Raw genomic sequence first — 25,051 nt, 5'->3', positions numbered from 1 at the left:
GCGCATTTGTCGAGCAAAATGAAAATGATATATATTGTGTATTATTATAAGATGAAAAACATGCTTGAATATGAATAACAATTTCCTCCAAAAATGGATAGCATAAAAACTTACGACTTTTCAACACTTTACACGATCATTCCTCACGATAACTTAAAGACCAGGGCCCATATTTACTAAAGTTCGTAGACGTAAACGTAGCGTACATCTAGACGTAGCGTACGTTTACGTGTGGGACGGTATTCACTAACAGTCGTAGACGCAGATTTACGTCAGAAATAAGCGTAACTCTTCGTGTGCTATACTAGTACACGTAAGCTGATCGTAACTTAAAAATAAACAAAGCAAATGGCGACTTGTCATTTTTTATCGATAATTTCTTGCGTAAAGACCTTACAAACCCTTTAGATGCATATTAGCTGGTTAATAATACACAAATTAATTGTATTTATCCAGATTATCGTTTTCTTTGAGATCATCTGCAATTGTGTGACAATTCTAAAAATTTTGAGCCCGATCTAATTTACCTTGTGGCGGATCTCAGTCTGATTTAAAATCAAACTTTCACTTCGCTCGATATACGGACAGTCGCTGCGTGCTCCCAGGCAGCGACTGTCCGTATATCGAGCGAAGTGAGAGGTTTGATTTTAATCAGACTGGGCAGATCTAACCTTGCCTTAGAAATATTGCGAATCTTTTTATTTTACTCATGCAGGATATTTTTTTTTAAAAAAGAAAGAATATTTGCCATTTATCTTATTATATATCTAGCATCTTTCAGGGAACTACATTTTTTGAATTTTCCAAACATGGTGGAATTAATGTATACATGCAATGTTTTAGATTTGAAAAGAAGACATGGTGATCGACAGCTATAGAAAAACTTTCTACTTGATAGATAGGTGATCTTTACTTTGTGGTCATAAGCAAATACTGGTAGTTCAAATAACTATTTGTTACATTGTAACTTACACAACAGGGAAATGAGCCTCTAAATAAATATTTTACAAAAGATATGCATTTCATTCTTATACAATTTTGTGAAATTTGTTTGAGAGAGCAACTGTGATGCCTACTAATTTAGTCATGTGTACCGGTAGACTTTCAATCTTTCAGAGTGTCATTTCCTATTAACTATAATCCTATATGAGTCAGACCTTCATTGATAATGCATCTATGAATCTTTCTACCATTCATGATTTGTATGTAATTGACCTATATATGTGATCAGCTATGTAAAAGTCTTTGCAGTATATATTACCAAACTCCAAGGATGATGCCTTCAACATACAACATACAAAAATCCCACTGATAAAAGTTCATTCTGAAGGCTTCTCACATTAATCCGACATATGTACAAATGCTCCCCTTTACAAATTTTAACCCACCAGACAACTTTGTTGACAAGTATTTAAGATTTATTTATATTGTCATCTTTTTAATATCAAGATGTTAAAATCATTCTAGAAATGGAAGTAATACATGTACATGTCAATATCAATAACAATATGAAAATTCATCTAAAAATTTATTTATTAACAAATATAATTACGTGTACATAACTGTATGCATATACTTAATTTCTTAAACATGTATTGTAACAAATTCTATTTTGGTGAATATCAAACTTCTTCTTTTTTTATTTTACTGTCAAATGTCCATATGATATAAATGAATAAATAAATATATAAGATGACACCAATGTAGCAGATGGACCATCAGCATGGATTGGTCAGTGGGTAGAGTACCAGACTACGGGTCATGGGTTGGATTCTCAATCCTGCCATATATTTTTTAATCATTCTTATGCTCGTCCTTTCACACAATCATGGCAATGGAAGATGACCATTTCTTGGTTTCAGAAAAGATTTTTCAGGCCATTACAGCATTGTACCCATAGACCTAAAAAATAATAGTATTACATTGATTTAAACAACTGTCATTAGACTGCAATCAAATTTCATAAGGCTTGAAAAATACATGCAACATCATTGTTAGTTAAATGAACTGTAAAATTGTGATAATACTGATTTTATTGTATATTTATCACCATATCTGGAAAGATATCAGCAAGTATCATGTACAATTTCTAATTTCAATAATTTATAACCCAAGTGCCCATATTAAGAAAAAGACATGACTCGAAATTAACATATACCCGTCAGTCCGTGACTGGTTAAAAGTATGGCCGACTGACTGACATTTGTTTTAGTCAGTCCGATGGGACTGGTTAATTTTCTAAAGCATCATTTTGGAAAATATACTTATGAAATTGTATACACACATTTGACATGCTTCGATCTGTAGATATCAGACGAATCTGATTCGTAAATATAATCCCACATTTACGTGTTACAATATTGTCTGAGGCATATTGAGTTTAATTTCATTTAATACCATTAACGAAATATGTTTAATTATTTCTGAAAAACTCTGTTGGACTGGTAAAGTTTTCTGGGGACTGGTTGAAATTATACCCCATCAGTCCGACTGGACTGGTGACATATAAAGTTAGCTTCAAGCCCTGAAAAGATTTAAAATGACCCCAATGTCAACTTTAGTATTTCTTCATTACCCATTCCCCTTGTAATGAAGTTGGCTTCTTTGCAAAACATAAATAAATACTCTTTAACCAAGAGTGGTAAGTTTCAATTAAAGACATACACGTTTCTAAATAAATTAAAAAAAATAAATTTCCGTGACTTTTCAGGTGCAATTTACTTGCATTCTATTTTGTTTCTACAAAATTCTCAGGTTTGATTTAGTCTAGAGTTAACAAATTTTGATAGTTCCTGGTTGTGGCAAGTAAAAATGTAAAATCAGCTGATATGTACTGCAGTAAGCTATATAAATGGGATTTTACTGTAGCAAAGAAGGTGAGAAAAATCTTTAACGCGAGTATCGAACCTGGGACCTTTGCATTACTAGTTGGGTGATCTAACCACTGAGCTACTCAGGCTTACATATAAAGCATTGTAGTACTACATTATAAATTTAAAGGGGCATATTTGCTGTGAAAGTGATGACAACCATTTTTTCTCTCTCAAAATCTCTCAATGGCAAAGGAATATATATTACTGACTAACAAAAATATTTCTTTTGTAAAAGAAAAAAAACCCCAAAACAACAACAAAACCAAGAGAAACCTAATAAAACTACATTTAATAACCTCTTTTAGTGTAAAGAAAAGAATTATTGGCTTGCAAGATAATAATTATCTAATCACCAAAATTACATATTCATTTGCCTGCTTTGAGATTAAAAGGTGTTTGAAATAATTGAATACTTGTGTTATTACTGAAATATATAATATAGAGCAATTTTTATTGAATTCAATATTTGGTGACAAAATTATAGCTAATGCCCCTTTAAAATTATTTTAGAAATCATGCAAGAATTCTTCATATTGAGGAGATGAAAAAATAATTTCAGAGAAACATAGCGTATGTCCTTAAATTGGTTAAATCTCTGTTTGCCCAAAAGGTGAAGAGATGCTAGACAGACAGACACAAAACATGCAAAATAGACAAACTTTGATCATAAAAACTCATAAATTACGTTCTTATAAGTCTTTGCCTAAGGTTTTAATCATCAACAGCTGATCAATGCATTAAGAAAATCATTATATGTACAATAATTGATTTTGATTTTTTAAAACTTTGTAAGTACAGAAATGATTATGTGTACAAACAGTGGATATTCTTACATCATATAGATATATACTGTACATCCTGCATCCCAATCCTAACCCCGAGACATCATGGAAAAACTTTCAGGAGAGGACATGAAGAGAAATGCATCTAAATCGAGGAATGCTGCTGTCTGTTGGCAATTTATTTCCTGACCACTTTTATGACCCTTTGAAAAATAAAAGAAGTCAGCTAACTTGGATATCTAGTGCATGCTACATGTATAACACACTTAATATCTCCAATTAATATATAGTCAGTTATTCTAAATCAAATAAATCAACATTGTACAACTGTATTTGAATGTGATTTTGTTTCACAATATTTTCTAAATGTTTTGCACATGAATGTGCACATACGAAAATTGAAATGATGCTAAAAGAGACTGTAACTGTTCTCATCTGGTATCAGGTCCATTCGCCCTATCTACCTGTTCACCCAGAGTATATATTGTTAAAAAGCGATAATAATTTTTATATTTTATAACCAATGGAGGGGCATGTACAAATCACACATTTTAGAATTAGTGTCTGTATATCAATTATTTATTTTTTAGATTCATTTACCTCCAATATTCTTTTCTTTTTGCAAAATGACGTGAAAGCATGTGCGTACTTGTGTACAGGTAGTTATGCTACTGCTTTGATCTTATCCCAGTCATGAAATAAAAAAAAATGGGATAAATAATTTTGAATTTCAATTATGGTATTGTCAAAAGTTTGAAGTTACCATGTACACAAATGAGCTTGTGTCTTAATGTGTAATTACTGGGCACATATAAAATTGTAAATAACTAACACATATGTATATGTGCTCACTATTTAGAAATTAAGATCCAGGCATTATAGCAGCTACATAGGTAGAGAACAAAATAGATAAGGGACTGTGATTCAAGCAAATGTGTGTCATGTACTGAATCCGTTTGAAGTCAATTTAACAATATTTAGGGGCCTAGTGACGAGTAGTCAGTGGTAAAACAAAGGTTATTTCTACACAAACAACTTAAATTACTTCTCAGTCCATGCCGACTTCTTTTTGAACACGTACAGCATCGCAGATCCATGCACAAGTCAAATGCGTTAAATTTGATGAACCTTCCATTTGAATTTGTAAACAACACTGAATAACGGTACAGTTGATCGACATGCCGTAGGCAGGCATACGTGTACGTTGAAATTCGTTGCTTTCTCACCAGGTTCTGTGTTCTTTTTCGTCATAATAAGGCGGTAGCGCAGGGGATTCAAAGTAGATGAGCAAATTCACACTTTTTACGCTTCGAAGTGAAGATAGCCACTGCGCACGCATAAGTGCAATCGTACATTTAAGAATTCGTAAGTTACGGTTGCGGCTACGAACGGTTTTGTGAATACCATTTTACGAGTACGTAACTCTAATCTTAAGTCAGACGTAAATCCTACGTGTACGTTTACGTCTACGAACTTAAGTAAATATGGGTCCAGACCTTTTGACATCATAGACAGCTATTTTCTTAATAAAAATGGGACATGGAAATATTCATACATGTATCTTGTCATCCATCTTCGCTAGCCAAGGGTTTACGATCCGATCCGCTTCTCTACAAATCCTTGGCAGATTTAGTGCGATGTTCGTAGTCTTAACTTTCAGCTTATGATTGGACACAGAGAAAGTCCACTGTTCAATCAGAGAACGTGTTACGTTAGATCACGTGAAAAACAAAGGAATGTGTAAATACCTACAACTGTCACTCGGCCGTGTATCAAATACATATTCAAACCTATGATGTCACGTACGCAGTTTAGACTCGTATCTGCGTAAAGAAGTGCATTTTATTTAATACAGTACCGTACCATAAGTTTAATATCAAACATCTCTTGTAATTCGTTGTTTTATCTTCTATCTATCCTAGACAGTTGCATCAGAGCTATTTTCCTCAATTTGGAATTCACCTTACACACGTGGGTTTGTTTTTTTTTACACATAGACTCAACGACTACATATATTTCATGGGTTCATCACATGTTTATTTTCTAAATGATATTCTCATTGATTTCTTTTTCAAGTATTCAATTAAGAGATGGCTAAATTTATTATTAATATTTTGAATGATTTGCATACCACATTGCGTTACTCTCTGAGTGCAGCAATTTCTAACAACGAGCGCAGCCATTTCGAAACAACTTTTAAACGGTAGCTGAAACACGCATTTTCACTGGATAAGCATGATGTAATCCAAACACTGTGGTTTTCTCCACCCGCTAGAGGGAGACTCAAAGCTACGAAAATCGCTCTAAAGCAGCCAAGGGTTATAGAGAATTCATTACATACTGATTTTGACAACGTTTATCTGATCAAGATATAAGGGTCACGGCGGGTTTGACCGGTCAACGGGATATGCTTACTCCTCCTAGGCACCTGATCCTACCTTTGGTATGTCGAGGGTTCTTTATAGAAAATATGAAATTGATCACTGTCCGATATCTTCACTTTCTCAAAACTCGCAGATACATCAATATGTAGTGAACATATTCCTTTCTTGCAACAAAACTCAAGATCATAAATGTGACAAGCTGTGTGTTCTCGTGGGTTATTTTTTTTTTTTTTTTTTTTTTTTGCTTTAAAAATGGTCAATATGCAAGTTTACATGATGGGAAATGAATTTTATTCCGGACAATATTTTCTTTTACTTTAGTTATCCTCGTAAACATTGCACCTTTTTTCATATGTGAAGAAATCCGAAATTAAAGTTTTACAATGGTTTTCATCAATTCCAAAAGCATACAAAGATCATAGAAACTAATAAACAAGAATTCTGCCAAGCGGAACATTCATCATGCATTCTCGTAAGACAGTATTCTTGCGAGCGCTATTGAAATAAAAAGACACAAGAACTTCTTATTACAGTAAGCTTGACCACATCGATCATATTTGAACCTTATTTTTTGAAAAGCTGAACAGAGAATTTAGTTTGCGTCTTGGCTTAGGTTTGCGACCTTGTGTCTTCAGCTCAGGTGAGCTAAAAAGAATGGACCAAACTTTGTTAATTTTTGTTAATTTATTTAAAAGAAATGGTTGATAACAATGAAAAATATTCATAAAAAGACAAAAATGTTTAAAGAACAAAAGTTTAAAAAATTACAAAACTCGGACAAGAAAACAAAGTAATAATTTAAAATGGTCATACACGTGTATCAAAATAACAATATAAAACACACACACACACACATAAGATACCAGTAATAAATTAACACAGTAACCAGAAATTGACACCTGAGTCAACAGTATAAAATATGTTACGAAAATCGCAATTCTATTTTTATCACAGTGCAGATCAATAGATCAATAGATACGTAGGAACAAATATAAGATTATATGAAAACAAAGTTTAAACTGTAATAAATTATCATCATAATGCTCTTTTATTATTAGAGATCTTTAAATGACAAATCTATACATTACTAAAGAAGATATGTCACGGGTGCCACAATACTTAATAATGTGATGAAGGATATATTGATGTATACATAAATTCATATGATATAGTTGACGATGAAAATTCATTATATTCAATAAAGTGAGAGAGGAAATTGATTATACAAAATATTCCTAAAATAATCAATATTTTAAATACTTTATGAATACTATTCATGATGAATTCCTTTAAGCATTGAATAAAACAAATTTCAAAACAAAATATGATTATATACTTAACAAAAAATTTTCAACAATACCTTCAGAAATAAACACAATAAAAATATTGCCATTTACACACTTATATACTGCCAATGCGAGAAAAACCCTGATGTACAACAAACTGAAGTACTGTAGGACCATGCCTACTTAAATTTCATTCTCTGATTAAGTTAAAGCGTTGAATTCTTCTTCTGTAGCCTCTCGGATTTTTCTCGGTTTCTTTTGGCGCCTGGATTTAACAGATTCCACGTCCACGACGCAGCCTTTTCGACCGTAGTGTGTTAGTAAGTTGCTCCAAACTTTGTCGCATTTCATCAGCTGTTTGTTTCCTGTGTTTAAAAAAGTAGACCAAATGTTTATCATTGTAGAAATACAATATAATGTCAGCTACCAACGGAACGGAATACTTCTCCCCCCGATCCCCCTCCCAAACCAACAACCTGATATCTATCAGAATTTTGTTCTACTACTAACGCGATTATTAACACTTTCTAATGTAAAACTTATACGGTACCAATTTTGATGCACCAGATGCGCATTTCGACAAATAATGTCTCTTCAGTGATGCTCAACCGAAATGTTTGAAATCAAAATAATGAAGTTTTAGAGCTATTATAGCCAAAAACAGCGTGCCAAAAAAAGTGGAGTCAAATTCGTCTAAGGATAAGAGCTATACATGAGGGAGATAATCCTTAATTTTGAAATGAATTTCTAAATTTTATAACAGCAATTAAATATACATCCGTATTTTCAAGCTAGTAACGAAGTACTTAGCTACTGGGCTGTAGAGACCCTCGGGAACTAACAGTTTGCAAGTATACTTTGTTATTATGATCATGCACATGTAAGTGAAGAATATCTAATTTCTAGAAAAGTATTTGAAGTAATCAAGTTCACTGGTGAACATGGTAAAATTGTGATCAAAATTAATTGAAAGAATTAAACATTACAATTGAAAGTAAATAATTACAAGATGAAGCAATTAAACCCATCCCTCACAACAAATACTTGTCGCGAAATAACGCTAATATTAATTACTCGCGAATAAAAAGGAATCTTTTGACATACAATATATTCAGAAACATATAGGATTATGATAGTAAATGTGCAAGTGAAATTCATATATTACCTATGATAATGAGTCCTTTCCTTGCCCGTGTAAGGGCCACGTTGATCTGATGTTGGTCAGTGATAAACCCAAGATTTTGTTTACACCAGCCTAGGGTTGGGTTGGGTTCTATTCTGTACTCTGGGAGTGATCTGACGGTGCTGAATATCACGTAATCCCACTCACCACCTGTCGAATAAACAAAATATAAACTGCACAGAAGAATTCACTATAAACAAAACACTTCAGTAACATGTATTGCTGTAATTAGGAAATAAATATTTAGGTTCTTTGAATTACAGGTTAATGAATTTGCTTTAAATGCATTCATATCCCCGATAGTACAAATGATCTAGCCATTTGTTCCTTATGTTTTGTGACAAAACGAGAGAGAGAGAGAGAGAGAGAGAGAGAGAGCTCGAGCTCGAGAGCTCAATGTCAACTTCAAATATCACATTCCTATCATAGTGTGTTCAACAATGAAACAAAGGTATATTACAGACAAAATATATCGTGATATGACAGGCATAACCAGAATATATCAACAAAACTCCCGGACCACAAAATCCAGGGCCAAGTAAACATTTTCACGTCTGCGTCACACGGGCCATTAATAAAATAAGATTACCTTGACTAGCCACAACAGTGTTGACGTTGAAATTGATGAATTTATGCTTTTCTAGTGCCTTTTTTATAGCGTAGCACTGGGCGTTGTACTGAGATATGATGTTAATTTGTTTGTGACCAACTTTTTCACGAATAACCAGCTCACTGAAGATTCGAACCTACAAGTGGATCAAAGTGAAAGCAAACATTTAAAAAAAAGTTTCACTATCTCATTCATGTTGAGAATTTCAACAGAGAAACGATAGAGGTCTTACAATAATTACAAATTATTTATTCGTACCACTTGCTCTACTTCGGCCATATTGCTTTTTGATTGCTGATTTCCTTCCTCTGTGGTGACACTTAAGGACTCCTCTTCCCCTTCAACATGACAAAACAAGAGTGGTACCATCGGAAAATTCCAAAGTGATAAGGGTTCCTTCACCTTCCAGGCTATAGAAGGCATCGTTTCCAACTTATTCTGGTAAAACTGTTCTGACGGGAACTCGCATATTCTGGGATTCTGAAAAATACACATACTTCTATATAACTAACATGCTGTCACCAAAAAGCTTTTACTTATAAGTTCTGAGATTGATCACTGTTCGTTATCTTCACCTTACTTATAAGTATGAATAGTTGAACGCCAACACTTTACCAAAGTGAGCAGTCGATCTGATATGGCTTTTATGATAAAAAAAATATGAAAGAAATTAGTTTATAAAACATTACAAAGTGATATCCCATTAAAGTCAAAGACATTTTGTCTTTACTACGTTTTAACACTATACATGTACATTGAACGAGATATGCAAATAAAGTTTACTCATTGAAATGTCTTTAGTAGGATTAATCTTGCCCTTAAAAGTTGGCATATGTTTACACTTAACTCATACCAATAATCATCGCAGCATGAACAATCTTATGATGCTGAAGCATTAAAAATTTCATAATTGTTTTTCTGACTTAGTACCTCTACTATGTGCATGTAATCTTACCATTCTATATTGGCAGTTGAGGAACACAGCTCGACTGGCATATCGTTCAAATAATGATTTTTCCAATCCAAGTGATGCTGCCTCTTTGCAAAGCACCACAGGCTGAAGCTGCTTGTGGTCACCAATAAGAACAACCTGTTCTGCTCTGGTGGCGATGATTGGTGCAAGGGTTTCCGGTTCAGTGCACATTCCAGCCTCGTCAATAATCAATTGATAAATTTTTCCTTTTGTAGCCTTCAAAAACCTTGCATTTGTAGCAACAGCAGTGGTACAAAATATGACATCATAGTGTTTTAATTCTTCCTGGCAAGCCTTGCTGCAAACTTTCTTATAATTTCCTATTTCGCTGTGATCAGAGAAGCTTGGGTTATTCTTGAACATGTTATCATAGTTCCTTAATTCTTCGGCATATGGTTTGCCCTCTTCACGAATACGATGATGTAGCGAGATATTTGCCAATGCGGGATCTGGTCTGTTATCTTTGCACGAGGTTCTACTGGTGTAATCTCTTCCGGGGATATGAAAAACAGAGTTTTCCAACGAACTGCCATACATGCGCACAATATTGGGCGTATGATCATCGAATTTGTTTAGCATCCAGCCTGAAAAATTAAGTATATATGCTTATGATACATGTATATGCACCAACCTAAAATTTAATTTTGGTTTGATACATTTACAAAAAAGGGAAGGGATTAGAAACCATGGAAACAAGAATGGAGTGAATACGTACGAGCAACCAAGTCCACAGATTTGTTGGATGGTCCACAGAATACAACTTGCTTGTGATCACCTCCTTTCTTTCGCAGAATTTCGTTAATTTTCACAAACAGATAGATGAGCTTTATTCCTGTGTATGTTTTCCCCGTACCTAAAAATAGATATTATACTCTCACTGAATTCCTCTCACTTTCAGTTGATTTCCAGTAATATGCAAATTATTTTACTTATGATGTCAATTCAACGTTTCCAACAAAAATATCGTTTAAGGTTGAAGGATCTTAATAAATCATGCATGAATATTTCATAGTTTTGATTATTGCTAGCACATGTTAAAGGAAAATTTATTCAAATTATTTGTCTACTACATACCCGGTGGTCCTTGAATAAGGCTGAATCGATTACCCAAAGCACGTTTTATCGCTTTCAACTGTTGAATGTTGTTTGGTGCTAATCTACAAATTGTCACATCAGCTTCTATTTTCTGGGACAAGTCGAAATGAGCCTTGTCTTTAAAAAAAAACACATGACGCCATTTTACATTTCTATCTAATATCTATTCTCACATTATCAAACAAAGATTTTAGAATAATATTACTACTTACCGAGTCTCGAGATTTTATTTCCCAATGCAATTGCTTTTGCCAAATCTGTTGCTTTACCAAGACAACTTAACGTTGCTTCAACGCGCCTAGAACGAAATAAAATATAAAAATATAGAAAATAAATAACAAATAGCATCGAAGTACATGATATTCATCATAATATTTTCATATATTATCATTCATCTTACTTGTCTGCATCAGCTTTTTGAAGGAGTTCAATGCTACATCGAGGTGGTGGATTGGAACACATTTCTGGAGTTGGTCGTGGACTGTCCTTGTGCAAACGAATGTGTATTTTCACTTTGCCGTTCTTTTTCCCTTTTTGCAAGATGCTGATTTCTCCGTGACCTATCCATATGTGTCTGTCATTGGGTGAGGTGTCATTGGTAACACGAGAAGGTATTCCTTTCACAAGGTCGCATCTAATACATACACAATCTGAACTTAAAAGATATTGCGACTCTTTCTCTTCTTCGTTATTTTCCTCCCCAAAGATTATCATTCTCTGTGACAAGCATCCAAATTCTATGTCTCTTTTCAGACAGAAGGAATTTCGTAATACAAAGATACAATCACTGCTGTCTGGCCCTCCAGAAAATTGAATCGGTAAATCATTGATGACAACAGGAATGCTTTGGGCCATTTTCACAGCTGACTCCATACGAAAGATGTTCAGCCATATTCTCGTGTACTCGACTGGAGATTTGATTTGGTATGGAACTGTTTTGGTATAATAACTTGCAAAACACTTCACTGGATCCATAATGTGCTGAAGACATAATTTCACATTGTTTGTAACATCCACCATTTGGACTGAGGGTACCATGACTCCCTTTTTTGGTTCTGCCATCAACTGCACAGCTAGAATCTGACCATGACTTAAACTCATGCTGAATTCGCAACATTGTTGTATGACGTTGCCGTCTCTAACCTCTGAGCTAACGTCAGCTTCTGTGTTGAAGCATGCAGGTACGGATTGACTCATGTTCACATCAGGGTGATCCGTTCCAAAGAATGCTCCTTTAAGCTGGGAATGCCTACTGTCCAATATCGCTTTAAGGATCTTCTGCCATTTCGGCAACTGTTGATAGGTCACTCGTTGGTGTGGATCAATCCGTACCGGGAGTCCTTTGTTCATAAGCCGTATTTTGGGGGCGTATCCTGTAAATGAGTATAGTCGTTGTTGCCACAATAGTGAAGCAAATGATTTTGAGTCTTCACCAGGCTTCACGACTGGTTTAGCACTGACTTTTAACATGTGATAAGGAATATCTTTACAGTCTTTTGGAAGTTTCCTCATTCCTGGGAAATGCAACGATACTTCTTTCTCCGAGACATTTTGGACCATGGCATTGCACAAAACTGGTTTTCTCGAAAGTTTCTTTCCAAAATGAAGAGCAAAACACTGTTTTTCAAACGCTTTCTCTTGTTTTGTGACATTGTTAATGTTTTCACATATTCTTTCCACCTCCTCCTTTGTGTACGGAGAATTTCTTCCATCAAGTGCTGCATGAATCAATCTCTGGGCTATGATATCCGAGTATCTGCGAATAGGAGAAGTACAGTGAGTGTATCGGCGAATTCCAAGGCAAAAGTGAAGACAACCTCTTCTTCTTCCCAAATTTCCAGAACATCTGTATTCTGCGGTCTCCTGAAAAGAAATCCATGCTTCCAATGCTAATGCCTGCTGTGGATGAATTGCATCTGTTCCAACAACACGTTGTACCTCTTCAAAATTTGATTCCCTTAAATCCGAGGTAAGTTTTTTCCACACATGAAGCTGAATGGGAAAGATTTTATTCCATCTCAATGATGGCACTTTACGCACTTCAATCGCCGTTTTGTCTGGTAAAGGCAAATGTTGAATTCCAAGAACGAAATTTCCAATGACAGGGTATGACTCCATCCATTCTCTCACTGTCTCTGCTGAAGGTTCTTCCTGGACCCGGAGTGGCACACAATGTGGGTATCTAGCTAACAGAAAGTTAGCAATAACATGGTTTGCCAAAATCATGTATTCCTCCACAAGATTATGAGCATCTTCTGCAGAGTAATAGCTGTCGTTATGTCCCATGCATTCGGGTTCAAATGGGAAGGCAAAACGTTTATTTCCAAGACGTTTCTTCCGTCGTTCCTTTGCAATCGCATTTAAAACACGAATTTGTTGCTCTAATTCTGATTCTGTGTTTTCATGCTGATAAGATATAATTGATTGGGCCTCTTGGTACGTTAACTGACGGCACGACTTCACAATTGTTCTTTTGATTGTTGGATTTGACATGTTCAGCACATCTCCAGAGGAAGTAGCAACAAAAAATACAGAAATTGCACTCCTATTTTCGTTTGGCAAAAGGCTGCAAATATGTGTGCTAAGAGGCTCTGGCAACATGTGATGAGGTCGACAACCTTCTCCAGGATAAAAGGTTCTTGATCTTTCCTTAGCTTCTTTATCGATGGCATCACCTTTTACCACTATACTTGCTACGTCAGCAATGTGCACTCCAACTTCATAGCGATCCTCTCCTATCTTTTTTACACTCAGTGCGTCGTCTAAATCTTTGGATCCTGGGGGGTCGATTGTAAAGACCATGAGGTCATCAGCAACGTGTTCTCTGAGCTCCTCTGCGCTCTCTAAAAGGGGATTCTGAACTATATCATTTGTTAACTGCACAGTATCTTCATTGTAATGAGTCGGTATTTGGTTTTGAAGACACAAAACCTTCAAGCTGGAATTTGTGTTGTCACTGTAGCTGTGTATGGAGAGAACTGCTCCAACAGGATAAAGCTCATTCCAACAAATAAGACAAACAAGACACAAATATCCTTTGCGATTAGCTGGATCAATTGCCTTCAATCCTTCAAATTTTAAATCATTTGTATTCTCATCATACTTATATGTCTCCACTTGGAACTTATTCTGACAATTGTTGTGTAGAATACTAATTTTCGGGACACTCTTGCATAGTGGCTTCATCAAGTGTGTTTCGAAAGAATCAAATGTACAAAGAAATACCGGGTTTTTGATCGTGGGAAAACGCGTTCTCTTTGTTATTCCAACCACTTTGCCATACAGTTTTTCGTCACTTTGCGGTCTATCATTGATAGTTTTCTTTAGACGGGGAATAACATCTACTTCTGGGCGTTCGTTGAGAACTTCTACTACAACTTCGTCTTCGTTATAAACCTTCCCACATTTTGACCTGCCAGATATTTCTATGGTTTTGACTTTGTCTTTTTCATCCAGCACTGTACATACTGCTCCATGGGACGTTTCAATGGTGATTCTACAGTGTTTGTACTTTTTTCGATTCCTAGAGCAAAGCTGCAATGATTCTTCCTTTGAGTACAAATCTGGATACTCTGCATATTTCATTTTGCTTCTCTTAAAGCTTTCGATAAACCGATCCGACAACTCCAACCCATTTTGCAATATCTGCTCGTCAATATCAAGCATGGTGTTCAATTCCTTGGTTTGTAACATACGGTCGCAACTCTCACTGAAAAACGTATCTTCCTGGAGATCATCCTCTTCGTTTACTTCGTTGATATAACGCGGGCTAGAATAGGATGTTTGATCCGTGAACTGAAGATCATTCGATGGACCTGAAGGCAGTGGTCGATATTCGTCCTCACTGTCATCTGATTCTACTACGTGCATGTTAGAAAAAATGCCGGACCCCCCTGAATTCACCTCGCTTCCCAGGTCTGCAGTTCCTGTTCCGTTTCCAATAGAGGACAAACCAGAGTCACCAGTACGATTACGTCTTCTTTTCCGTCCTGGCCTGCTAACAGGCAAGTCAAATTCTGTTACGTCTTTCCAGGTTTTTGGAGAGTCATCTCTCAAAGTGGGCACCATTTCAGTCTCAGTAGTTTCGTGCAATCCGTCAACTCTTGGACAATTTAATTCAGCACCTTCACTTCCTATTATGTCAGATTCTTCCAGGCTATTTTGTTCTTTTCTCAGTTTCTTGACTGTAATGTTCATATGAAAAATTGATATGAAAACAAGATGTAGTATAATTTACAAACTTTAAATTAAGGGAAGGACATTGAATATGTATTGTCATTATTGATAATCTGGCGAAAGCACGATACACTACACGTTTAAAAACTGAGACCAGCAATATTTCGAATATAACCCCATCCCCCACCCCCACTAAATCGTATTGGCTTCATACAAACCTTTTTTTCCACGTGTTCTTTCTTTCCTTTTTTGTTCTTGTTTTTTCGCATCCTGCATGGGAATCAGTATATTAATGCATATAGTTTACTTGACATACTGAGGTGTCTGACTGTAAAGTTTTCCAACAAATATATGAGCAATTCTATGTTACCTTCTCTGCTCCTTTTACAGTTGCAGTACCCTGCTTTGCCTTCGGTGGATCTTGATGCATTTTGACAGCATTCGTTTTCAGTCTATTTAGTAAACCCTCAAAGGAGGACATGTCGTGAGCCTTTTATACAAATACAAGTGTAAATTTAAAGGGTAAATATTCTCTATATTATAAATCGATGTATGCTCATACTATATCACTATATGACCTACCGCTCCCGCCATAGCTATGGCATTTTCGACCTTGTTGATGGCTACATCCAGCATTCCACTTTGCTCAAGAGCATGCGCCCAGAGCTCCATCACCAACGCTAAATTAGGGTCTGATGAATGAATTTTCGTAACTGAAATTATTTCAGGTGTGATATATAGATTTAATATACAAATGCTTGAGTTTCTATCTTTGAATAATGTCTTGTTTACACTGATGTCTTTCTTTTACATGATGATTTCAAAACTAGTATTTCTACGTTTTTGCTTAGATACACACAGCATGTTGAAAAATAAAAGACATTCATTTTTTCAACTTACGGTGTTTGCATAGGTCACACACCACTTCAGGCTTTTTCTAAAAGTAAAATGGTATACATTATAACAGACGCTTTTGATTGTCCTTCTTGTAGCCCTCTTTTTTATGGGGGTGGGGGGTGGGGGGGGGGGCTACAACTCCTTAAAATCTTCATATTTGTGCAAATGCGGGAGATTATATTCTATGTTTCTTAGTTAATATATAAATTTACAACCTGCAACTTACGATTTGTGAGGCGCTATTCTACAATTTCGATACATTCCAATTTCTCGATTCATATTTGTGCGCCATGTTGATGTATTGAAGTTTCAACTTTCTATTGTCAAGTATATCAGGTAGTATTTACAACAATGGACGAGTACGGAGGAGAGAGCTATTTCGTCGGTATTGAAAATGTTTAAATTTAATATCAAGTTAAAAAACGAACAACAGTGTAAATTCTTTCTGTAACCATATGATTTTCCTTTCTTTGTCGGAATGACTCGGGTAACTACATTTTCGCGCTGATTGTCAATGTTTAGGTTTTTCAGTAGATCCACCTACGAGATCTCGCGATAACAAGCATGGCGGAGCAGACGAAGAATTTGCTTGCTGTACATGATATTTAATGAAAAACACCTTATTAGACGTGCTCAAACACAAAGTTGGTACTCCTATTGGTGTAAACAACATTTGGGACTAATAATCGGAGCTTATTATCGGTTATTCATAAAATTATTTTGCACCATTACGGAGATCATATATAATTGAAGCCCTATCCCGAACACGTCAGAATAAATAAAATCGGATGGGGCTACATTATTGCAGCTACTTCTTGTGCAACTTTCTGTATATATGATACAGCATTCATCGGCTCATTTTCCTTACAGTGAAAGCATTTTGAATGAAATGACGGAACTTACTTCATTCAGTAGTTTCCACCCATTGCTGATATCGTATTGCAGAACTTCACGCAGAATGAGCTCTGTGTTTGGTTTTTCTGCTCCGTAGATACCTTGCAACATCCTGTAGGAAATCTGTATTTCTGTCCTATATATCAATTGCAAGTTGCACACAATTTCATACTCATCAATGATTGACCTTGCATCACGGATCATCTTCAATTTCCCCTGCATTACAAAGGTACATTCATTGGTTTTGAAAAATGATGAGAAATATTTGCAAGGATTAAAACGATAGCAAAAAGATTTTTAAAACAGGAAGTTGTTTAACAGATTCAAAGTTGTGGACCAGTTATGCTCTTTCACAAAAAATGCTTTAACTAAGATTTTAAAAAAGAGAGAAGAGATGGTCACCGTCTTATACTCGAATGATCTCCACTTTGCTCAGTTTAAGAATGTCAGTTTTGTCGTGGTGCGTACATATGACAATGAAGAATCGTAAAGGAATTATAGCGTTTTCAAACTCTTACTTTCATAGATTTTTTTATATGTGAAAAGAACCCTATAAATGGATCAATAAATACATTGTACATAAACTTGAAATACTGTTTGTAACTTACAGCCAAGTTTATTTCTTGGTTTGTTAAAACGTCCTTCCACATCGCTCCAGGGTTCATATATTCTTGTGAGTGAAATCTTTCTGTAAAAATAATACATACACATTTTTCCTCCACAAATTCACTGTTAAACATACTTGATACCTCAACACAAAATTATGATATAGTATAGATAATCACCGTTTTTAATAGATACTGAGTATATCATTCATGTTTACATGTAACAGTCTGAAAAATCCGCTTTTGTTACACAGGCTCTCGACGTTTTAAATAGATAGTTTGTTTACAGGAAAATATTGCTATTATGTATATTTAAAACGCCGAGAGCCTGTGCTTTGTTATATCAAAGGAACAAATGTTTTCTTGTATCATGGGGGTATAAAATCAACGACGCCGATTATGCAAATTCTATGCATTTTTATTTTTTACCTCTATCATACTGTACAAACAAAAGTGTTGTTTCCTGATATTCGTATTTTGTATTTCAACTATAGGTTCTGTGCAAGTTGAAAAGTCACTTGTATATCAAATTTAGTAATGAAACAATGAAGGTATATTACTGATACCAGAATGATATACCGGTAAGTAAATATTAAACAAAAAAATATCCTCAAATATACATACGTCTGTAAAAACACTTTACTGTCAAACTGTAGTCATTGATCTGAAAGATACAAAAAGAACCGTGTCAATATTTTATTTCAAGCAGGAAAAAAGTATAGTAGTACTTTTAGTGAGTTATGTGAGGAAAAGTTAAAACCAAATTTTAATGCCTGATGTGATAACTACCGTAATAAATGTTACACATGCTCAGATTCTGCATCACTTTGCACAAGTTTACGACACTGTCGAAATTCCTAGTAGGAATTGAATAGAAATGACACGAAATGAATTGATTTATTATATATTACGAAGGGAGCCTCTAATGATAATCTGACCTGAATTACAGCACACAGGAAACTCTATTTTGAGAGTTTAACATACAAACAGCGTAGTTAATTGGGTAGTTGTCGATTTGTAAACGATTACATTTACAAACATTAAAATAAAGTTTCATGTGGGGCGTAGTAATTTTGGGATCAAGCGCTAAATAGCTCAAGACAATTTGATGTTAATGAATACTAAGCAAATGTAACTGGTCACTCCTATAATATTCTTGCTCTGATCGCCTAATATGTTATCAGTTCATACCCCACCAACAAATCTAAAAACGATCAAAATATGGATCCGCCCTAGAAATGCTGAATCGTTTTCGTACCATGAGGGACACAGCCATGCAGTGGTTATAAGCATCACAAACCACTGTGTCGTCCATCTCCTCTTGGTAAAACAAACCAATGGAATCGTATAGCTGTGATGCAGATATTTTGGCGTTGGCGATGTCACTATTCAGAAAGCAGACGTGTGCTTTCTGGAGAAACTTCGGCCAGTCCGAGTCCGTTTCCATCCTGGTCGATTGCCCTGTTATCAAAAAGGAAGATTTTCACCCCATTGGATCGATATCGGGTAAACCTACGTGTTATTTCAAGCTGTACAAATGGAATTCTACGAACAGTATATATTATTTTTTTCTAATGAGAACTACATAAAAAAGTTTAACAAAATCATAGTCTATGAGCCAAAATTAATTTTGTTTACAGGAAAACATAAAAGCTGGGGTTATTGGGGGTTACATGGTCCAATGAAAAGAGTAAGTAGTGTGAAGGTATTCAGTGGGGTATTAAATCACTACCTTTAATAAGTGATATTCCTATGTAATGTAGCAACACCTTTAATGTGCCCCATCATGGACCCCAGGATGTAAACAAGTTTGATTATACAAATACCTGTAAAAACACTTACATACTGAACACTATACACATTGTTTTAACAAACTCATTCTGTATGTCAATGTACATAAGTTGGTTTATTTTATTTATTATATGAACATTTTGTTTTAATGAATTGAAAGTTTTAACATGAATGTGAATATATATGTTCAGTGTTATGCCTGTGTGGGCCCTAATTTGGTATAAATCATATCATCTAATAGATCTAGTACATTTCAAAACCTCGAAAATCCTTTGATTTGATATATGATTTGATTTAACCTCCACGATTTCATTCAAACAAACTGGTTAAAGTCATTCTATAAATATTAAGTTAATCTTACCTCTCTACATATATTACATGTACATCGATCCAAACTGGTATAATTTTCTCGTGTATTCACTCTGTCTTGTTGACTTGTGTTTGAAACACTACATGTTTGGATCAACCTTTTAATATCAATGGGAAAATTCCAAACTAATTTCTCGAAATCAGCGTTTCTTTATTGTGGTGCACGGTCGCAGTAAAATGTAAACAATTCGTGGAAAATCAGAATTTATAAATAGCAACAGACGTAACGAGTTCTACTTTCGGTTTGTTTTCTTAACAAATGCTCTAAAAATAGAGGCGATGAAAATACAGTAGGTATCGACGTAATAATATATATGGTGTACCGTTTGTGTAAAGAAAGTTTCAGAAAAAAATGTGCATGCATTTAGATGGAATGATGGACGATTGACTAAACCTGCAATTATGATACATGTATATATTCCTTATAGCTGATTACGCCCCTTTTCTAAACCACACGCAATGGGCTACGTAACCTCGCAAGTCTTTTCCGTTGTTCAAAATAATGGTGATGTTATTTAAAATTTTCCCACATACAGTCTACTACAATGTACCCATGTATCTAGTTTAATCACAAACACCTGAAGTGTGGATATAGCGTGTGTATATCTTATGTATATAACAATATATGGAAAAACAAATGTAGATCCAAAATATATCACGATTCCCGGCCCTGCCGATCACCGTCATAAGTCGTTTTGCGTAGTCAGTTTCTATTGTACTTTGTACAAGCTTTTGAGATGGCCACTGATCTCACATGTGGTCATCTCAAAAGCTTATAAAAAGTAGAAACTACCCACGCTATCCACACGCCAGGTGCCTGTCGTTTCATTTCACTCAATTTGATAATGAGCTCGTGAGCGCGTGCGTGTAATACTATCACTACGTGTTTGCACTTCATCTCGAAAATGGAAGGTTTTATATCATTACATCAATTCCAGTAATTGAAATGTAATATTTTAAAATCACACATTCTGAGAAAATCTGATCGAATTGTTCAGTATTAAAGCTTTAAATGCACTAGTTTGCACCTTGCACCAACCAACATATTTTGCTTGGAGTATAATGAGATACTGCCCTATAATGATCAATATTTTGATATTTGAATACCAAACTTACATGTACCGGTAGTTTAATATTGTGACATATTTCATAGAAGATTGTGATCTGTGGAAAATTTTTCATTTTTTAAAAAAAATGTATGATGAGTCTATATATTCTAAAATGAAAATCTTAGAATTTAAACAAGATATCTATTTGGCATTTGCCCGGAATAACTCCCATGAGAAGATTTTTTTTCCAAATTAGAATATGTTGATAAAAGAGAGCAATAATTTTAATTCAATTAATGCGCATATCAACTCAATCATTGGGTGTGATAATTGAATTATTGCTCTCTTCTATCAACATATTCTAAAAAATCTTCTCATGGGAAAAATTTCGCGCTTCAATTAAATTAATGCGCGCCATAATTGGATTATTGCTCTAATTATTTGATTATGACATAGATTCCGAAAAAGCGCGGTGTTATTTTTTGTTGGAGAGGACAATTATCTAATTAGAGATATCTTCAATTCCACTTATCCACAATTAAATTAATGATTTTTTAATGGCGGATTGTTGCGCTCTCTTTAAAAGAATCGACGCGCGCATTAATCTCTTTAACAAAATTGTTATAATTAATAATGCAAAATATCTTCAGTTGATATAGAGAAATTATCAGTCCCCGGAATTACACTCTTCCATGCCTCCTCTTTTTCTTTCCCACGGCCCGATTCTCTCAACTTTTTTAAAATTTGAAGAGGATATACTCCTGTTTCGACACTTCCTCTAACAGAACACCCTGTTCTACATCGCTCCATGCGGACTTTCTCTTTGAAAAAGGGGTGTTTGAAGCTCCAGGAGTGCCAAATTCTAAAGTGCTTTCAAAATCTGGCTGAACATCAACAGTAGGTAAAATGATAATATCATAAAGTACAGCTTCCATTTTCCCACGAATAGCACACCATACAAACTCCCCGTCGAGGCCTCATTACGTCACCTACGTACGGTTAGTTTGTGTATAAAACGACCTCTGGCGGAAGTTTTGCGCACCATACAGATGACGCAACGTCATCAAAACAAAAAAATAACGTCACAATAATTACATGTTATGTCGAAGAAAGACATGGAAGAGACGGACTGAATGAAAACAAAGAAGGTCTGGAAAGTTTTTCAATTTTCTAAATTGCGTAAGACCTCTTATGACATGTAAACGATCTTGAGTTTTATACAGAGTATATTGTTGTTCTGCTGAGTTGAATTTCTTTATACAGAGTATATTGTTGTTCTGCTGAGTTGAATTTCTTTATACAGAGTATATTGTTGTTCTGCTGAGTTGAATTTCTTTATACAGAGTATATTGTTGTTCTGCTGAGTTGAATTTCTTTATACAGAGTATATTGTTGTTCTGCTGAGTTGAATTTCTTTATACAGAGTATATTGTTGTTCTGCTTAGTTGAATTTCTTTATACAGAGTATATTGTTGTTCTGCTGAGTTGAATTTCTTTATACAGAGTATATTGTTGTTCTGCTGAGTTGAATTTCTTTAACGTTCGTGGCACACATTTTTGAGTCGAAACCAAGCTCTAAGTTAATTTTTTGCGAGCAATAGATCCTCATGTGATGTCATAGGTTTTTGCAAAATCTTTATATAAATAAATTTTGTGCATGATAGAAATATATCTTTTAGAGGAATTTTATTCACTGAATAAAATAAAAAAAATTTGGTAAACTTTTGATACTAAAAAGTTTTTATTTTCCATAGATAATCAATTATTTATAATTTTAAAAATGTTGTCAACGGCAATAACTCTTATGCTGGAATTTCCTCTACTGCATGTCTATGATACAATGATTTCCCTATTATCCACAAGTATTTTTCATACATCTATGAATTAGCAGTTTTCTTACACTGTTGACATTCAAAATCTGTCATTTCAACAAGTTTTTATTAATTTTCATTATTCTGTGTAACGAAAATGTGTGATTATTCTATGCTGATATATACTTCTGTTTTTGTATGTCTGACATCTTTAAAAGGGTGGCAACATATACATTTTCTTTGGTTATTGATTAAATTAAACTATATTGAGTGGAAATTAATACAGTTTTCCCACTTTTAACCATTAATATTGATAAATCACATGAGGATCGATCCACCTTAATTGGCAAGAGAAATGATTGATGTAATGCGGCTATAAAATCATTTTTTGCACGCATCGATTTAATTAATGCGCGTATCAATTCAATTGATGAAAGCAATAATTGATCTGATGCACGCATCGATTGATTTATTGCAATAATTGGACTAAAGATTATTTTTTCAAAATGATTGATAATGTCCTTAACTGATTGAGTTTATGTTAATTTGGTGCTCCATACGTGTTCAATTAGCTTACTCTCATCTCCCTGATGGGACACTTGGTTTGCTAAGATGCCTCTGCTTCGCATAAAGTTTTGCATATGAATAAAGTCTACTTTGGTGTTTGATATTTTAAATACACCTACTTTCACATCCTCACAAGTCAAACTTGTGAGGATGCTAGTTTCAATGAATATTCAGACAAGGGCAATTTTAATTGTGTTTCAGGAAAAATTAAGTTGTTTTCTGTGCGGACATTAATTTTGTACTCAAAGCCATTGATTATGTGTAATTTGTTGTTGCTGCTTCAAGTTTGAATCTATAAATGAGAATTTTTCTAAGCATTTATTTCAACCATGACATTAATTTCTTTATAACGTATATTTTTTCTTATTATCTTAATTTTTGTGTAACATTGATTTGCTGTCTTGTTACGTCATTCTAAATAACGTACGACGATTCCCTCGATGACAGGTTAAAAATCATCTAATAAAATACAAATTACATTTTTTTTCAAAGGAAATTGTAAATAATGAATATAATATCACAGCAATTTATATGGGTATAACATGGATTGAGTTGTTCACGTGTTTTTTTGGGCTTTTCTTTAAATAAACCACTGGTAACTTAAATATAGATTTTAGACCGTCCTAGCCCATGTTCTGCTCTCATAAATTGGTTTGATATTTTATTCATTCCCCAATCATATACAAAAATATTGACACCAAGAGAACCAAAAAAAAAAAAACAACATAAATAAATAAATAAGGCCACAGGTTTTTAATTTATTGTTTTACGGATTTTAAAAATAAAATTTAGGGTCGGTCGGGAGGAAAAAAAAAACAATTTTAATATCTATCGTTGTTTTCTTTTCAATAAATCATTAACATTATTTCATGAGTACAAATAAACAAAACATGTACTTTTAAAATATTAAATAAAAAATTCTTTAGAGTGACTAGTACAATAATATGAATTTTGAAAAAAAAATGCAATTTCAAATTATCTACCATCATTTTGAAAGAAATGTTTCTTGTTTTTCACTTTTATTTGATACTCAAATTCTTTCCACCACTACACAAGGTATACTGATTTACGAGAAATATGCATACCTTTCAGTTTCTGAGTTTTATCTGGTCATATTTTTTACAGGCGTTCATCATAATATCAAAAGCATCTAACAATTCCTCACACTGTTATGACATGTACTGCTGTGGTATAAAGTCACTAGTTAGAATAATCTGTGTCTCGGTACAGGCCCTCACCACACTCAAACCGGGTCCGTAGGACATTATCACTTTAACGATAGAACATCCAATCTAGTAAAGTCGCTAACAACTGTACCTTCCTCTCATCTTTAAACACCCAAATAGCAAAAATGACGACATCTGCGTGTATATAACTCCGTTATTGATAATATAATGCGTGTAAATTATATTTTATATAAGCTATTATCATTATTTATATATTTTCCTTGCCATTGATGTATACGACTTTTAATAATCCGCAAAATATACATCTGTGTAAACATAGCGGAAGCATTTTCTTATGCACGTATGAAAGTAACACCAGTACCGTGCGCGACGTCACTGTATTTTGTGTTATGTTAGCAGCAAGAATACCACCAATTGTATGAGAAATATTTATTTCTATCAATTCCTTTTTTTTTCGTGATGAAATGCCATCTGGCATCTGTTTCGTCGACGAGAACAATATAGGTATCGTTACTGACA

General features: G+C 34.4%; 1 protein-coding gene and 1 long non-coding RNA gene across 2 annotated transcripts; both read right to left on the bottom strand.

Annotated features, from left to right (window-relative positions):
• Positions 1-3,007: 3,007 nt before the first annotated feature.
• Positions 3,008-4,961, bottom strand: LOC130054011 (uncharacterized). The gene is made up of 2 exons (XR_008802259.1): positions 4,701-4,961; positions 3,008-3,858 (listed from the first exon to the last, which is right to left on the bottom strand). It is a non-coding gene; the product is annotated as an uncharacterized LOC130054011 (long non-coding RNA).
• Positions 4,962-6,704: 1,743 nt separating this feature from the next.
• LOC125667923 (helicase with zinc finger domain 2-like) lies at positions 6,705-20,108 on the bottom strand. Its single transcript, XM_048901606.2, has 18 exons — positions 19,911-20,108; positions 19,017-19,219; positions 18,383-18,422; positions 17,762-17,841; positions 17,163-17,369; positions 16,263-16,299; positions 15,945-16,075; positions 15,733-15,852; positions 15,581-15,632; positions 11,587-15,370; positions 11,399-11,484; positions 11,166-11,303; positions 10,807-10,944; positions 10,074-10,675; positions 9,377-9,598; positions 9,098-9,254; positions 8,491-8,658; positions 6,705-7,690 (listed from the first exon to the last, which is right to left on the bottom strand). The coding sequence occupies exons 2-18, from the start codon at positions 19,203-19,205 to the stop codon at positions 7,527-7,529; spliced, it is 6,315 nt and encodes a 2,104-aa protein (XP_048757563.2). The 5' UTR covers positions 19,206-19,219; positions 19,911-20,108; the 3' UTR covers positions 6,705-7,526.
• Between the last annotated feature and the right edge of the window lie 4,943 nt (positions 20,109-25,051).

This window comes from Ostrea edulis, chromosome 4, assembly GCF_947568905.1.
Source record: "Ostrea edulis chromosome 4, xbOstEdul1.1, whole genome shotgun sequence".
Classification (NCBI taxonomy): domain Eukaryota; kingdom Metazoa; phylum Mollusca; class Bivalvia; order Ostreida; family Ostreidae; genus Ostrea; species Ostrea edulis.
Note: the sequence above shows the minus strand (reverse complement) of the source record. Positions and strands in the feature narration are given on the sequence as shown.

Excerpts from the sequence above, each read along its gene's own strand:
- LOC125667923 (XM_048901606.2), bottom strand. The coding sequence starts at position 19,205 with ATGGAAACGGACTCGGACTGGCCGAAGTTTCTCCAGAAAGCACACGTC. Across the intron at positions 11,304-11,398 it reads AAATAAAATCTCGAGACTCG|ACAAGGCTCATTTCGACTTG; the intron begins GTAAGTAGTAAT and ends TTTTTTTTAAAG. Across the intron at positions 10,676-10,806 it reads ATCTGTGGACTTGGTTGCTC|GCTGGATGCTAAACAAATTC; the intron begins GTACGTATTCAC and ends TTAATTTTTCAG.